This window comes from Siniperca chuatsi, linkage group LG23, assembly GCF_020085105.1.
Source record: "Siniperca chuatsi isolate FFG_IHB_CAS linkage group LG23, ASM2008510v1, whole genome shotgun sequence".
NCBI lineage: Eukaryota > Metazoa > Chordata > Actinopteri > Centrarchiformes > Sinipercidae > Siniperca > Siniperca chuatsi.
Genome location: NC_058064.1, coordinates 76,470 through 91,577, shown reverse-complemented (window position 1 = coordinate 91,577; position 15,108 = coordinate 76,470). Strand labels below are relative to the sequence as shown.

At 40.5% G+C, this 15,108-nt stretch overlaps 1 protein-coding gene across 3 annotated transcripts in view; it reads left to right on the top strand.

Annotated features, from left to right (window-relative positions):
* The first annotated feature begins 1,071 nt into the window (after positions 1-1,071).
* The window catches only part of cdhr5-rs (cadherin-related family member 5, related sequence), a 30,403-nt gene continuing 16,366 nt past the window's right edge, over positions 1,072-15,108 (top strand). For all 3 annotated transcript variants that reach the window (XR_006376879.1, XM_044186671.1, XM_044186670.1), the window contains exons 1-12: positions 1,072-1,257; positions 4,685-4,784; positions 5,615-5,823; positions 5,914-5,970; positions 8,400-8,492; positions 10,896-10,982; positions 11,095-11,205; positions 11,926-12,090; positions 13,480-13,570; positions 14,082-14,185; positions 14,284-14,484; positions 14,561-14,683. Coding sequence is in view for 2 of the 3 variants with exons in the window: in XM_044186671.1 (XP_044042606.1) it covers positions 4,718-4,784; positions 5,615-5,823; positions 5,914-5,970; positions 8,400-8,492; positions 10,896-10,982; positions 11,095-11,205; positions 11,926-12,090; positions 13,480-13,570; positions 14,082-14,185; positions 14,284-14,484; positions 14,561-14,683 (1,308 nt within the window). In the remaining variant the exon portion in view is untranslated. The remainder of the gene's footprint in view (positions 1,258-4,684; positions 4,785-5,614; positions 5,824-5,913; positions 5,971-8,399; positions 8,493-10,895; positions 10,983-11,094; positions 11,206-11,925; positions 12,091-13,479; positions 13,571-14,081; positions 14,186-14,283; positions 14,485-14,560; positions 14,684-15,108) is intronic.

Here is a 15,108-nt window from a genome sequence, read left to right as displayed (position 1 = left end):
TCAGAGAAACCAGGTGACTCAGAGAAACCAAGTGAGTCAGAGAAACCAAGTGAGTCAGAGAAACCAGGTAAATCAGAGAAACCAGGTGAGTCAGAGAAACCAAGTGACTCAGAGAAACCAGGTGAGTCAGAGAAACCAGGTGACTCAGAGAAACCAAGTGAGTCAGAGAAACCAGGTGAGTCAGAGAAACCAGGTGACTCAGAGAAACCAAGTGAGTCAGAGAAACCAGGTAAATCAGAGAAACCAGGTGAGTCAGAGAAACCAAGAGACTCAGAGAAACCAGGTGAGTCAGAGAAACCAGGTGACTCAGGGAAACCAGGTGGACTTAGAGAAACCAGGACATGTTTTCTAAATAATCAAAATATTTTTTTTACCCAGTGCACAACATGAAATCTTATTTATGAAAAATATTTATATATTCATATGAACTGACTTTCACAGTGATAAAATAAACACCTTCACACACAGCTTATACGAGTGTACCAGCAACTAGCTTAAATGTTAACAATCACAGAACAAACAGTCTCCAGTAGCTATCTTACATGCCGACTGAGTTAGCCAGAAAGTACAAAACTTTTCTCTCGTATTAAACAACATTGACAAATTATTAACAACATCTGTTTACAAGTTACAGTGCTTTTGTTTACAGAGAGTAGTGTGACCCCCCCTACTGGAGCCCTGAGGCATTACCAACAGATGGCCGCACAATCAACCCACACAGATCTGTATCACCTGTTTGCATCACTGGCTGAATGTTTGTTACACTGACCAGCACTTTAGCATCAACTGTAACAACAATACAGTTTAATACTGTAATAACTGTGGCAAGAATGAAAGAATGTGTTCTGGAAATCAAATAATTTCACCTGAGAATAATATTATTTGTGAATTTTATAATAGTATTTTATAGTGTAGTATTAGCATTTCCACTTTAGTAAATACTTCCTCTGATAATAACCACAGTGTGTAAGCAGGTTGAACTAACAGGCCTCCTGTTGGTTTAAAGTCCTGCAGCACGTTGACCTACTTATCCTGCTCGTTAATGCTCTGTAAGCCCTCTGCTAATGCTCTCACACACAGTAACACACACAGTAACACAGTGACAGGCCGGTCTCTGTTCTCTCTCAGGGAAAAAGTTGAACAATAAACTGAGACTGAAAACATGAGGCTCTGACAGCATGAAGCTGAGAGCAGGAGGCCTGAACAGACTGAGGGCGAGAGACACCGACTGTCTGTAGACCAACAGGCGAGAGAGAGGTGAGTGGTCTGTATATTATGCGTATATTATATTCTATACATGTATGTGTTCATGTTCATGTAAGTAAACAACTGAATCCTCATGTGTTTGACTGTATGACAAAATCACAGTCTTCAGTGTCAGTAATAATAATAATAATAATGATCTTGTCGGTTGACTTATGGATTTTACTGAGATCTGAGATCTACTGAAAACGTCCGGTTAAGATGTGAGCTCAGTGTGTGAAATACCCCGTTTGGTACTGAACTTTAAAATGGACTCAGCCTCCATCAACCACTCACACAAAGTTATTCATTTATTTATTTGGCATTTTTTGTAGGAACAAAAAGGAAACACGTGCTAAGAGTGAGGAGAAAAACGACTCAAAACCTCCTTAACTTTAACCCTGACCCTCACCTGTTTGACTTTAGACCAACATAAAAAAACTCGTCTTGTCACGTGAGGAGAGACACCTGACTGGAGTTCAGCTATTAGTTTTGGAGGTTTCCTATCATGAAGCTGAAGTGTTAGACTGAAGTATAAACTTTCGCCTTCTGGGGGCACAAATGTAAAGTCCGGAAATGACCAGACTCGTCAGGATTCATCATCTGGAGACATCATAAATATCTGACTCAAAGCTCTGCGAGCCAGGCCTTATCAGCCAACATCAGTGCTGGACTCACTGATGCTCTGCTGTTTGAATGCAGCCAGGTGTAACATCTGCTGGAAAGACTGAAAGCAGAAGAGTGGAGGCTGCACGTATCAGTTTTAGATGTTTCCTGTCATGAAGTTGAAGTGTTGGATTGAAGTGTAAACGTTGACCTGCTGGGAGCAAATGTGTGACTCATAACAGACAGATATTTGAACCAACATAACAGTGAACTGACTTCACTCCTCACAGTCACATGGTTAGCTGTTAGCTGCTAATGTTGCTATAAATGAATCTTCTCACACAGACAGAAATAACAGCATGTGTGTTAGCATGTGACTCACTCTCTCCTGTTTCCTGCTGTGTTTCTCATTAATTAGTCCTCAAGTTTCAATCACAGAGCTGCACATTCACACATTACCTGTCATCATGACATCACTCACTGATGCATTAGAGGTGTATAAAGACTCACAGAGCTCAACTTTGTGTCTGATTATTGTCCACAGACCTTCATGATCACGAACACACAGTAAAGTCATTCACACCCAGGTGAGGATTGTCACTGACATCAGAAGTTACCAGGATGTTAAGCTATGGAAGCACATCTTGGCTTGCAAAAGAAAGAAATGATGAAAAGTTAGGAGTGATAAAAATAAAAGGAAGTTAAAAGAAGAAAATACTAAACATTTTGAGTTATTACACTGACATTGTGAGTATCTTCACACCAGTGAAATTTAAAAACTAATCTTTTCTCTCAGTTTTGAGCCTCTGTCCACACCAAGCCGGGATAGTGAGTGCGAGAGCTGTTGAAAAAAAATATGACGTAAGCCTGCTAACTAACAGTCAGCGGGTGTGACTGTAAAGTTTAGACAAGACAATTTTATTAATATATCTGAAAATCTAAAAATCTAAATTTGTCTCAAAGGTCTTCACAATCTTAACAGCAAAAGAAACTATCTTTAGACCCTCGATTCGGACTAAAGAAGAACAAAATAATCCTTAATGGGAGAAAAGTTGGAAACCTCAGGAAGAGAAACAGAGGAGAGAATCCTCTTCAGGATGGACAGACAGGAAATAGATGTGACACTGAAACACTAAAGTGGACACACAAACGGTGTTTTCAACAGTAGACAGCTAAATTGTTTTGGTACCTCTTAATCTCTCAGCTTTGTATTTTATAATCTTTAATATGTATCTAATAATTTTGACTTCGTATTTTATAATTACATGACATCCCATTGTCTTTTCAGGTGGGAATGTTGTGAATGTAGTGTTTCATCCAGCTGACCATATGATGTTCTAACATTATTAAAATAAGTGGTTTGTTTTACTGGACTCATTTTCAGTTTGGTCACATCCTGAATCATGACTCATTATTTGTTTGGTTGTTACCTGTAATCTGCTCTGAGGTCAGTTCTCTTTGACCTCTACATGTTACTACTGGAGGACAACAAACTGCAACTGCAAGTAATGACTTCTCAATCATTTTTTGATTAATTAATTGTTTAGTTTATAAATGTCCATCTCAGTTTCTCAGAGTCCAAAGTGACGTCAGAGACATTTGAGAAGTGAGGTTTAACTTTAAAAATGACTTAAACCATTAATGGATTATCAGTGATTTATTTTCTGTCAATTAATCAACTCAAATGTTGTGTTTCCTGTGAATATTTTTAATAAGTGCTTCAATCATCAAAATATATGTTCATTAATGCTAAAGGAAAAGCTCAGATTCCAGTAAAGAGAAGTGGATTACAAAGCGTCGGTCAGTGGACAGAGTCATACGGTCTATGAATATGAATCAGGTAGAAAACAACCCATGGTCAGTTAGTGTGTGATGAAACAAATAGTCTGCAGCTCAGAGCTTTAATGAGTCATCAAGCAACCTTCGTATGATATCTTATGAAACGTTATGCACCATTTTTCGTGCATAATCCTACGAATGTCCAGCAACAGGTGTACTGGACCTTTGTCGTCATGGTAAACACGCGGTTAACGTTGTGAAATGGTCGTAGTGTAGACCTTGATTCTGGTCTATCATCTCAGACTTGTTTTATGATTTTGACCCAGACTTGTCTTCGTCTGGTCACAAGTCTCACTGGTCTCCATGGAGTCTTGTTGGTTTCTTTTTGTCTCCTTTTTTGTTCCTTTCTTTTATTCAAACTTTAATCAATCCAAATCACAGTACTGTGTGACTGAATTTATATCACGGTTGACTCTCACTATAAACAACAGCAGACTATGTCCATCATCATTATTACAAGAATCAAACATATCATCACAGTTCTCTCCAACTGGAGGAATCTTAATCAGCACACCTGGTCTGAGATCAGTTATGTTGTTTGTGCACCATTATGTCACCATGACAACAGTCGGGGACAGGATGAACCCTAAACCTGGAGTTTGGTGCCACACAACTTTATACGAGTTTACAGATGGTGTGAAAAGCCAACAGGAAGCTCCAGCATGTCGCTTTTCATTTTGTAATGTTTAGCATGTTGGCAAGCTGCCTTTAGTACAGCTGTGATAACAGTCTAGCTTTAGACTGATAAAAGTTGAGAGCAGTTTATGTAACATGTCCCCTAGCACCATCCTCAGGTCAAACTTCATAGTTTTACCCCACTAATGGGAAAAAGATAATAACAGCAAAGTTGTCTCTCCATTTTTAGTTTTCTGGTGTGTGATAAACATTACAGCCTCAAGGGGGCGCTGCTGTGGCAGAAGCATTTTCTGCTTCAACAATGATGATCTGACTCTGAGTCTGGACAGCTAGCTATACTGATTGCTTGTCTGTTCTTCAGGTGGATGTGTGAAAGTGGAGAAGGTGGAGGAAGATGTTGAGACCCGGCAGGCTGCTGCTCTGGCAGGTGGCTCTCAGGTTATCTTATCATGTTGTTACAGGTAAGAACACAGTGTGGGGGGTTAGGGGGGTAAAACTGTGGTTCTTAAAGCGGAACTAGGGATCTCTGAGAAGGAACAACAAAGAACAGCTCATTTACAATTAACAACTGTAACTTTCACATGTTTCTCGTAAATCAACCACTTACAGCTTCCCATGAAAGTCCCTCAGATCGTGTCATCTTTAACTCCTTCCAGGTTGTTTTGAATCACCTTACAGAAATAATAACTAACAACCTCTGAGTCAGTCACTCATGATTGGTTAGAGCTAAATAACCCCCCTCTAATCAGAAAACAGCTAACATGTGACATTGAAGAATGAAAGGAAATGAGGTGGACATTCAGTCTGATTATCATGCTTAAAATGCCAAGCAGAATGAACTGTCAACGCAAAACTGGATTTGTTTGGCACACCACCTACTGCAAGTTGCAAGTACTGCTGCAGCTAACAATTATTTTTTGTACTGATCAATCATTTAGTCTATAAAACAAAATAAAACAGTTAAAAATGTTTAGTTCGACCAACAGTCCAAAACTCAAAGATATCCAGTTTACTGTCATATAAAGCAAAGAAAAACACACACTGGAGAAACTGGAAACAGAATGGTTGGAGGTTTTGATTGAAAAAGATTAATAGTTATTATACTATATTATTATTATAATAAGACTAATTGATTAATCAGCTAATCATTTCAGCTCTAGTTGTAGGTTTTTGTTTGCGTCTTTCCCATCATTCCTGTCCCGCTTCACTATCTGATCAAAGAACCACAAGACTCAATCATTATTGATACTCGCTGCTACAGTCAGTACTTCATCCTGCGTTTCCTCCTCAGCCAGTCTGTGTCTGGGAGGGTCGGACATCTTTGCATCAGTCAGAGAGAACAGTCCGATGGGTCAGTTTATCTCTAACCTCAGTATTACCGGAGAACCAGGAGCTAACACCATCCGACTATGTCTGACTGGGGACAACGCCCACTGGTTCTACTTAGAGGGTCGAACAATCAGACTGAACACCTCCATCTCCAGAGTCCTCGACCGAGAGGTACTCTTGGATCTTTATCTTTTAAAAGCATCTCACATGGATAATCTGCAGTTAATATTTCACTCAGAGATGTGTGTTTATTGCTCTCAGGTTCAGGGATCAGTGCTGATAGCAGAGCTGACCTGTTATGAGGATGATGTCATACAGGTAGGTTACCTGTCTAACATTGACCTCCCTGAGGTTTCTTCCATTTTTTTCCCTGTTAAAGGTTTTTTTTGAGGGTCTAAGGACAGAGGGCATTGTATGGTGTACAGATTGTAAAGCCCCTTGAGGCAGATTTGTGATGTTGGGCCGTATAACTAAAACTGACTTGACCTGACTTGACAACAGGAGATAATAAAAGTGTCCTCAGCAGAAAATAAAATAGTTTGTTTTGTCAGAGTAATACAGAATATCGGATTATTGATTCAACAGCACTGTTCTCCTGATCTAGAATATTTATTCATAAACTGTAAACCCTTCTACTCCCCCCGTGAGTTAGTTTCATTCATTCTGGTCGGTGTTTACATTCCACCGCAGGCCAACGCGCAGGACGCACAGCGCATGCTCACCGACCAGATACTGAGTGTAGAGCGGACAAACCCGAAGTCCTTAGTTATTGTCCTCGGTGACTTTAACAAGGGAAATGTCTGACCAGAGAGGATAATATTCTGGATCACTGCTACACTACAGTAAGCAGTGCCTTTTCTGACTGGGATGTTTTCAGGACCGCTACCAACAGTCTGGATGAGTTCACAGAGGCTTAGACATCATAAATCAGCTTCTGTGAGGACTGCTGTGTACCGTCACGCACCAGGGTGAGTTACAACAATGACAAACCCTGGTTCACAGCTAAGCTCAGACAGCTGAGGTTGGGAAACGAAGAGGCATTCAGGGGTGGAGACAGGGACAGATTTAGGGAGTCAAAGTACACGACGGTACTCAGAGAGACTACAACACCAGTTCTCAGCTAACAACTCTGCTTCTGTTTGGAAGGGGCTCAGACAGATCACCAACTACAAACCTAAGCCCCCCCACTCCATTAACGACTTACGCCTGGCCAACCAACTGAATGAGGTCTCCTGTCGATTTGAAAGACAATGGGACAGTCCTGACACCATGACCCCATCCACCAGCTCCAGCCCACGAGCTCGACCTCCCCCACCTCAGCACTGTGCCGATCAGCTGTCTCAGGTGTTCACGGACATCTTCAACACCTCACTGGAGACATTCCATGTGCCAGCCTCCCTCAAATGCTTCACCATTATCCCTCTCCCCAAAAAACCAAGGACCACAGGACTTAACGACTACAGACCCGTCGCCCTGACCTCTGTGGTGAAGTCTTTTGAGAACCTTGTATTGACCGACCTCAAAGCCATCACAGACCCACTCTTGGACCCTCTGCAGTTCGCCTACAGACCCAGCGGGTAAGTAGACGATGCAATAAACATGGCCCTCCACTTCATCCTCCAGCACTTGGACTCCCCAGGAACCTACGCCAGGATCCTGTTTGTGGATTTGAACTCTGCCTTCAACACCATCATCGCGGCTCTGCTGCAGGACAAGCTCTCCCAGCTGAGTGCAGCTGACTCCACCTGCAGGTGGACCACAGACTTCCTGTCCGAAAGGAGGCAACACATGAGGCTGTGGAAACAGGTCTCTGACTCCCGGACCATCAGCACCGGTTCCCCCCATGGCTGTGTTCTTTCCCCTCTGCTCTTCTCCCTGCACACCAACAGATCCACCCCCAGTCACCAGTCCGTCAAGCTCCTGAAGTTTGCAGATGACACCACCCTCACTGGGCTCATCTCTGATGGGGATGAGTCTGCCTACAGGTGAGAGATTGACCACCTGGTGACATGGTGCAGCCAGAACAACCTGGAGCTCAACGCTCTCAAGACAGTGGAGATGGTTGTGGATTACCCCATCACCCTGTGTGACTCCTCAGTGGGCACCATCATCACCCAGGACCTGAACATCAGCTCCCTCACCAAGAAAGCCCAGCAGAGGATGTACTTCCTGTGGCAGAAATTCAACCTGCCAAAGACAATGATTGTACACTTCTACACCGCCATCATTGAGTCCATCCTCATCTCTGTCGTCACCACCTGGTACGCTGTTACCACTGCCAAGGGCAGACTGCAGCGTATCATTCTCTCCACAGAGAAGGTGATTGGCTGCAATCTAACTTCTGTCCAGGACCTGAAGCGTGCAGGAAAGATTGTGGCTGACCCCTCCCACCCTGGACACAAGCTGTTTCAGATGCTCCCCTCACACACACACATAGTACAGTAATACTGTAAACTTTTGCACATTCACATGTTAGTTACATATCGTCATATTGCACATATTCTTTATTATTATTTTCTTATAATTTTTGTTTTATTATTCTTTAATGTCTAATTGTCAATTTTTTTGTTACAATTGACCTGCATTACTTGCTTTATGTTTCTTTATACTTCTTTATATTTCTACTATGTTTATTGTCAGGAACCAAAATACCAAAGCAAATTCCTCATATGTGTAAACCTACTTGGCAATAAAGCTGATTCTGATTCAGTAGAGGAACAGTGATGAGTATAAACCTGTTTCCTCAGAGTCAATACAGGATTCTGGTGGAGATTGTGAATGAAAACGACAACAAACCGAACTTCCTGGAGGAGACGATTCAGCCGTTCACCATCAACGAGGTAAAACACACAGGATTAACATTGATTTCATATCAAACATGCAAGAGTGAATAGTGCATATAATGAAGAGCAGCACAAAGAAAAAACTGCATCAGAAATCATCAAACAGGAGCTCAAATTGACACCATTCAGCTCTTAAAGAGGACTGCTCTCAACCCACCAATCATTTGTTTCACTTGTTTAAAATCCTCCCGTCTTTTAAAATACTGAACAGAATCAGAACTAGGACACTGTTCTGTAACAGCACTGATCCAGAGGCTGATTGCATCCTTAAGGTAATCTCCATTGGTATGTACACAATGGTAGGCTACATATTTTATATTATTATGTTTTCACCACGTGTTTTATATGTCAGTGTAGTTACTGTGTGTGTGATGTTCTGAGTTTTTTCAAAATTTTGTTTTTTGTGTGCTCACCAAAGCAAATTCAACCATGATGAAATGGTGACTATTGAAATGAGTATTGAAATAATCCTACAAAGCAGCTAACTAGGACACTGGACACATTGGTGATTTAAGGCCAGTTTTGGCCATTAGTGTGGATATGGGATGTGAACCTCCAAGCGTCAGATTAAAATGTGAGATGATTTGACTTTGGAACAGACTTGTGAATCTGCCATTTTACATGGACACCCCTTACTTATCGTAAGGTGAAATCTTTATTATGTATGATGGATTCATCTTTCCAAACAGATTCAAGTGTAAAATACATGATGCTCAGCGCAAATAGTTCCTGATGTACAAAGAAAGATGGTCTGTTGATGTTTGGTACAAACCTAAATTACTAACACTACAACAGAGTAGAGCCTTACTGTAAGATCTCTGTGAGCACAATTACATTCAGGTACATCACCATCAGCTGTAGAAGCAGGCAGGTTTAAAGTCTCCCCCGTCAAGGGAAAAGACTGTTGTGTGATTTAGATGAGACTGAGGACAAGGTTCTGCTCGAGGTTTCTGCCTCTTAAAGGAAGTTTTTTATTGCCACTGTGGCCAAGTGCTTGCTCATGGTGGGATTTGTTGGGTCTCTGTAAATAATATTATAAAGAGTTCGGTCTAGACCTGCTCTATAGGAAAAGTACAGTGAGATAACGTCTGTTATGAATTGGTGCTATATAAATAAAATTAAATTGAATTGAAAGTCCACTTCATGTTTTATTGCTCTTTATAAGATGATTGAAGTTTTATAGTAAAATGTCATTCTGGTTCAGTTCCTCTGGGTGAATAATTAGAAAAAACATGAACTGTGTTTTAGGAAGGAAACGTTTCTGTGTCAGATTTTATTTGTAGGGTTGGGGACAGGAGACAAAGTTCTTTGTTTGTAATGTAATATAACAAGTTACGTTCAGTTTATCGTGACACAATAACTAACTACATCAGGATGTTAACAATCGATTCAACAAAAATCAATCAACAATCATTAAGTTTTATAAAGCTCTCTATACTCTTAGGATGAGAGATTGGAGTCACAGACCTCTGAGTTAAATTTAGTTCAACTTTGACCCCAACACCTGGTGGAAAATCAGCATAGTGGTGGCTGTTATGACCCACACAGCTGCCCTCTGCATTGCAAAAAATCGCCATGCTCTGCACACTGTTGAAGTTTTTGGTATGAAAGCCTGGTTAGTGTTCTCCACCACTGCAGATGACACACAGTTTTACGTTTCACTTCAGTACCATAATTCAGCCTGGCTAACCTACCTGCTGTCCTTCCTTACTTATATTAAATGCAGAATGTCTCAAAACTTCTATAATTTAATGACAATAAAGTCTGAGGCCATTATTATTAATTCTACCAATATTAAGCACATTTCTCGAAATCTTGATGTTTTTTTTACCGTTGCTTTCGTTTTGATGACCAGTGACTAAGACTATTGTCCAGCAATGGCTTTTTATTTTTTATTTCATTTATTGTATCACCTAAATCCCTTTGTGCTCCAGAGTAGCTACAAAATGGACATTGTGGTGAGATTATTTTCCAAACGGCTATTTCCAAGATTGAGACTGAACTTCTGTAACATCTTGTAAAACACTTCTTAAAACATTCTTTTATATGAAAGTTTTTGTGAATATTTAGTATGTTTCTTCTGGTTTTACCTCTCCACATTTGCCATTTTATATTTTTATCTACTTATCTACTAACAGGGAAAACTATTTTTATGGATTGGGTTTTATGCATACAGGGGCATGTCAGCACTTTGTAATTATAAGAAAAATGCTATATAAATAAAATGTTAATATTATAATTTATAAGTGATAATAACACTGTTCAGAATAGAAATATATGAGCCTGTGTGGGTGATTATACTGAGAGAGCTGTTGGTAATGTTTCTAAAGAAAACTATGAGAAGAAACACATATTAACATGATAAATACATTTTATAAAGTTTGTTTTCTGTGTCTGCAGCTGACAGCAGTGAACTCTGTGGTTTTCACTGTGAAGGCAGTCGATGCAGATGGAGACATGATCCGTTACGTCATCGATCAATCATCGGTAAGATGAAGCACATGCCTATCCACATAATTCTGTCCGTGTCCTGTATACACATGTCTTTATGAACTCACTTGTCACCTGTTTCCTGTTACCTGTGACCTGATACCTGCAGCGTGATGCTTGGTACTTCAGGATTGATCTACCGAACAGCGGGAACGTAGTTCTGAACAAACCTCTGGACTACGAGACCAGAACTCACCTGCAGGTGGTCATCTGGGCCCAGGTAACACTCAGTCACACTTTGTAATAATTACTGACTCAACTGCAGTTTGTCATGGGCCCAAATATTTTTTCTGTATCTGTTTACTTTGTGACATACTAAGTCAAAAGGTAGATGTGTAAGTTTGACCCAAACAAACAAAACCCAGTGAGATTCACCACTGCATCTTTCTCAAGTTCAACTAAAACTACATGTAGTAGTTATCTTAAATTTCAGTGTTTTTAAAAAACTTTTGTTATACAAGGTTGCACACTGTACATTTGTCTGTTCTAAAGTCAAACTGAAATAAATAAAAGAAAAAGAAAAAGTGAAATATCTCTGAAAAGTAAATAGAAACTAAATTAAAAATTTAATGAACTAGACCTGCAGGTATACCAGAGTCCAAACACCCAACACAACTCAGAACTAAAAGAGCACTAACTCACTTTTATTATAGCGCCCCTTTATGGTCAAAATGGAACATTTTTGGCTTTTGACCAGATCCTCACCCTTGATACATATTCTGCAAATTTCAACTTTACACTTTGGAAGGTTTAGACCACAGAACAGCTTTTTTTTTGAGAAAGCTGACAGAAAAATTATAATAATCAAAACAGGGAAACCAAGAGGGTTCGAACACTGTTTGGAGCCATAAATATTACAGAAAGAAAAACTACTTTGTTAGTAAAATACTTAATAGAAAAATAACTTTGTCCTGATGTTTTGTTTTGTACGATGAAACAGGAAGCGAACACTGTGGAGAAGTTCAATACGTCTGCTGTTCTGACGGTGAACATCGCGGATGGAGACGACCAGTATCCTCACTTCCTGCCCTGTATACCTGTCTCTCCAGGTGTTCCTGTCTGCATGAACCCCACCTACACCACCAACATCACACAGAAACAGAAGGTAAACGTCTCCTCATCAGCACCGTCTCCCTGCAGAGAGAACAACGCTGCAGCTGGTAAAGTAAAAGAAGAAAGAATTGCATAAGATGCAGTGTTTTAACAAAAAACCTACTCACACATGGGTCAGGTGAGCCTTGAGCATCCTAAGTTGAGGAACCTAGCAGGCATCTCCACTCACTGAAAGATATAGGCCTACCTTGTACGTGTTGCTCCCGAGCACCTTGGGGAATGATGTCTGAGGAGGTCCCCCCCTCTATTCCCTCTATTAGTGGGCACCCCCAGTTGTAGCTCAATGGCAGCTCCTCTGCAGGTGTGAGGTCCTCAGGTGGAGGTCCCCCACTAGTAGCAGTGGCATCCGTCATTTTTTTGGTGGCTTAAATGGTACATATTTACAGCTATTGTTTTAACACAAACATTTCACATTTTATTATAGGCTACTCACCACTCTGGAAAATGTTTTTGTACTGAAGTTTCACTTGTTGCCTCGTTCTTTTGTGGCTGCTGAGATTAACAGAGAAGAATGAATAAGGTCAGAGGGACTTCACACACAGAATTAGGCTAATTAACAGTAAATGCATTGTAGTTATTTCAGTTCTAAGTTCTCCTACAGCATCATTTTAAACATACATCTGATATTATCTTACCTGCTGATAATATAGCCACAGTCTTACTGTATCTAGTGATGTTCAATTATTAACAAATACAAATAAAACAATAAGTAGCCTTGTAAAACTTACACATTTAGTCTGTCTGCATGTTTTTGCCATCTCCCTTGTTTTGTTAATTGCAGCAGTATTGTCCTTTTTGGTGATGACTCCTTTATATTCCTCATATCGTTCCATCAGCAGAGTTTGTTCCTCTCTGCGCTCGTTTTCCCTTCTTTATGCGACATGTATCCTCCTTTCGACAATCGACTGTTCTGGGCTGCGTGATACATATTATAATATTTCAAAATAAGAGCGCACTGTTAGTCAAGATAACGTCATCTAAGATTAACAAATAAATCCTCTAACATCGTTCCAAAAACCAAATTAGCTGGATGAGAATTAACAGGATAATTTTAGCCTGATAACAGCAAGTTCACCTGGATTAGATAAAATGAAGGATGGGGTGCAGGTAAACACAAACATTACAGAGAAACTGTGTGGTTAATTTTGTCTTGATGGTGGTGCTGGAGGAAATATGAGGGTTCTTCCTCTGGAGCCTCTGAAGATGTTTTGGAGGATAGACAGATATTTTGATTCTTTCAGGTAAAATCAGACAGTAGAGGATCTGAGGATGTATCTTCACTATTGTTTGATATCCATGACTCAGTACTGTGTTTAGGTCTATTTGTTTTCTCTTTAATTTGTACTGTAAGCAGATACAGTTTATTTGTTTTCTGTTTCAGGACGCGGTTCTGGAGTTTTCTCCTGGGCCAATCAGAGCAGAGGATGGAGACAGAGGAATCAACACTCCTCTGATCTACACCATCCTGTCAGGTCAGCATTTCACTTCATTATCAGTGTGGAGACGGCCATGTTCACATGTAGATGTATCATACATGATCAGACAAGATGAGAGATGGATGAATTGCACAAAGATTTGATTGTACAGGATACAGCAGGAGGTAGTTGCACAGTGTAAATACATGTAATTGCACAGATTTTTATTTTAATATATTTGGTATATATGTATAACTACTATACTATACACAACTACTGTAAACATCCAACACTTGTGGGAGCTGCAGGTGTTGAATGACAACAAAACTGTAGTTATGAGGTGTGGGCAGGACCTCAACTCTATAGAATCTTTATCACAAATTTACAAATTGATTCATCAGATTCAAACAAAATTTTAAAACATCTGATCCTGTGTTAGACAGTAGAAACTACAGTAAAGATGTTTTTATAAAGGTGTGATTTGTTAAGAGTAAATAATGTCTCATATTGATGTTAAACATTTAGTCTGTGTATACAGGTGTGTACAGGTGTGTTTGTGTGTCAGCAGGTGATAAGGGCAGGTTTGTGATCAACAACAGGACAGGTGAGATCAGGTTAACCAGAGCTGTGGACAGCCGACAACTGAAGGCAAACTTCACACTCAATGTCATGGTAACAACACTACTTCCTGATTACTGTTTTATTTAAAACAATCACTACAGAACAAACAGTTTAATCTACCTGTCCTCGTATCTACCTGCCCGTCGCAGGTGCGTCAGGTGGATGACCGGCTGAAGTACAGCGTGGTGTCAGTTCTGATCAGAGTTCTCAGTGAGAACACATTCCCTCCGGTCTTCAACAGAACCACCTTTAAAGGTTTCATCATCCAGAGTTCTAGTCCCGCCTCCATCGTCTCCACCTATGGGAACCAGGTGTTACAGGTCCAGGTGTCGGACCGCGACTTCTCTGATGTAAGAACACCTGCTGGTCTACCTGTATTATAACCTATAAGACACCTGGTGAGTCATCACTGCTGTCCAATCACAGGGTCTGAATCCAAACATCCATTACTCCCTCCATCCTCCATCTGGACTGTACCAAGTCACCCAAGGGGGTGTTCTGATCGCCAGGACGGACCAACTGCATGCCTTTGACAGACACATACTTCAGGTAGGTCTACCTTTAATGTAATATACTACTATAATGCAGTATTATTTAGGTGGGTTTACCTTCACTATACTGCTATTCTAAAATTAGAAGTAGAATTACCTTTATTGCATACTTTACCTTTCTATCTAAAGTTCTTGAGCGAGTTGTTGCCACACAGGTAACAGCCTACCTGGACTCAAACAAATTCTATGAACCATCAAAGTCACTAATGACCTATTCGTGTCATCGACTCCCCCACCATCCTCAGTCTTCTCCACTTCAGCATCACCTTCAACAGCATCAACCACACCATTCTCCTCACACATATCCAAAATACTGCTGGTTTGCGGAAGTGCTTTACACCTGCATTCTTTCTAATGACCAGCAGGGGGCGACTCCACTGGTTGCAAAAAGAAGTCCGATTGTATAGAAGTCTGTGAGAAAAC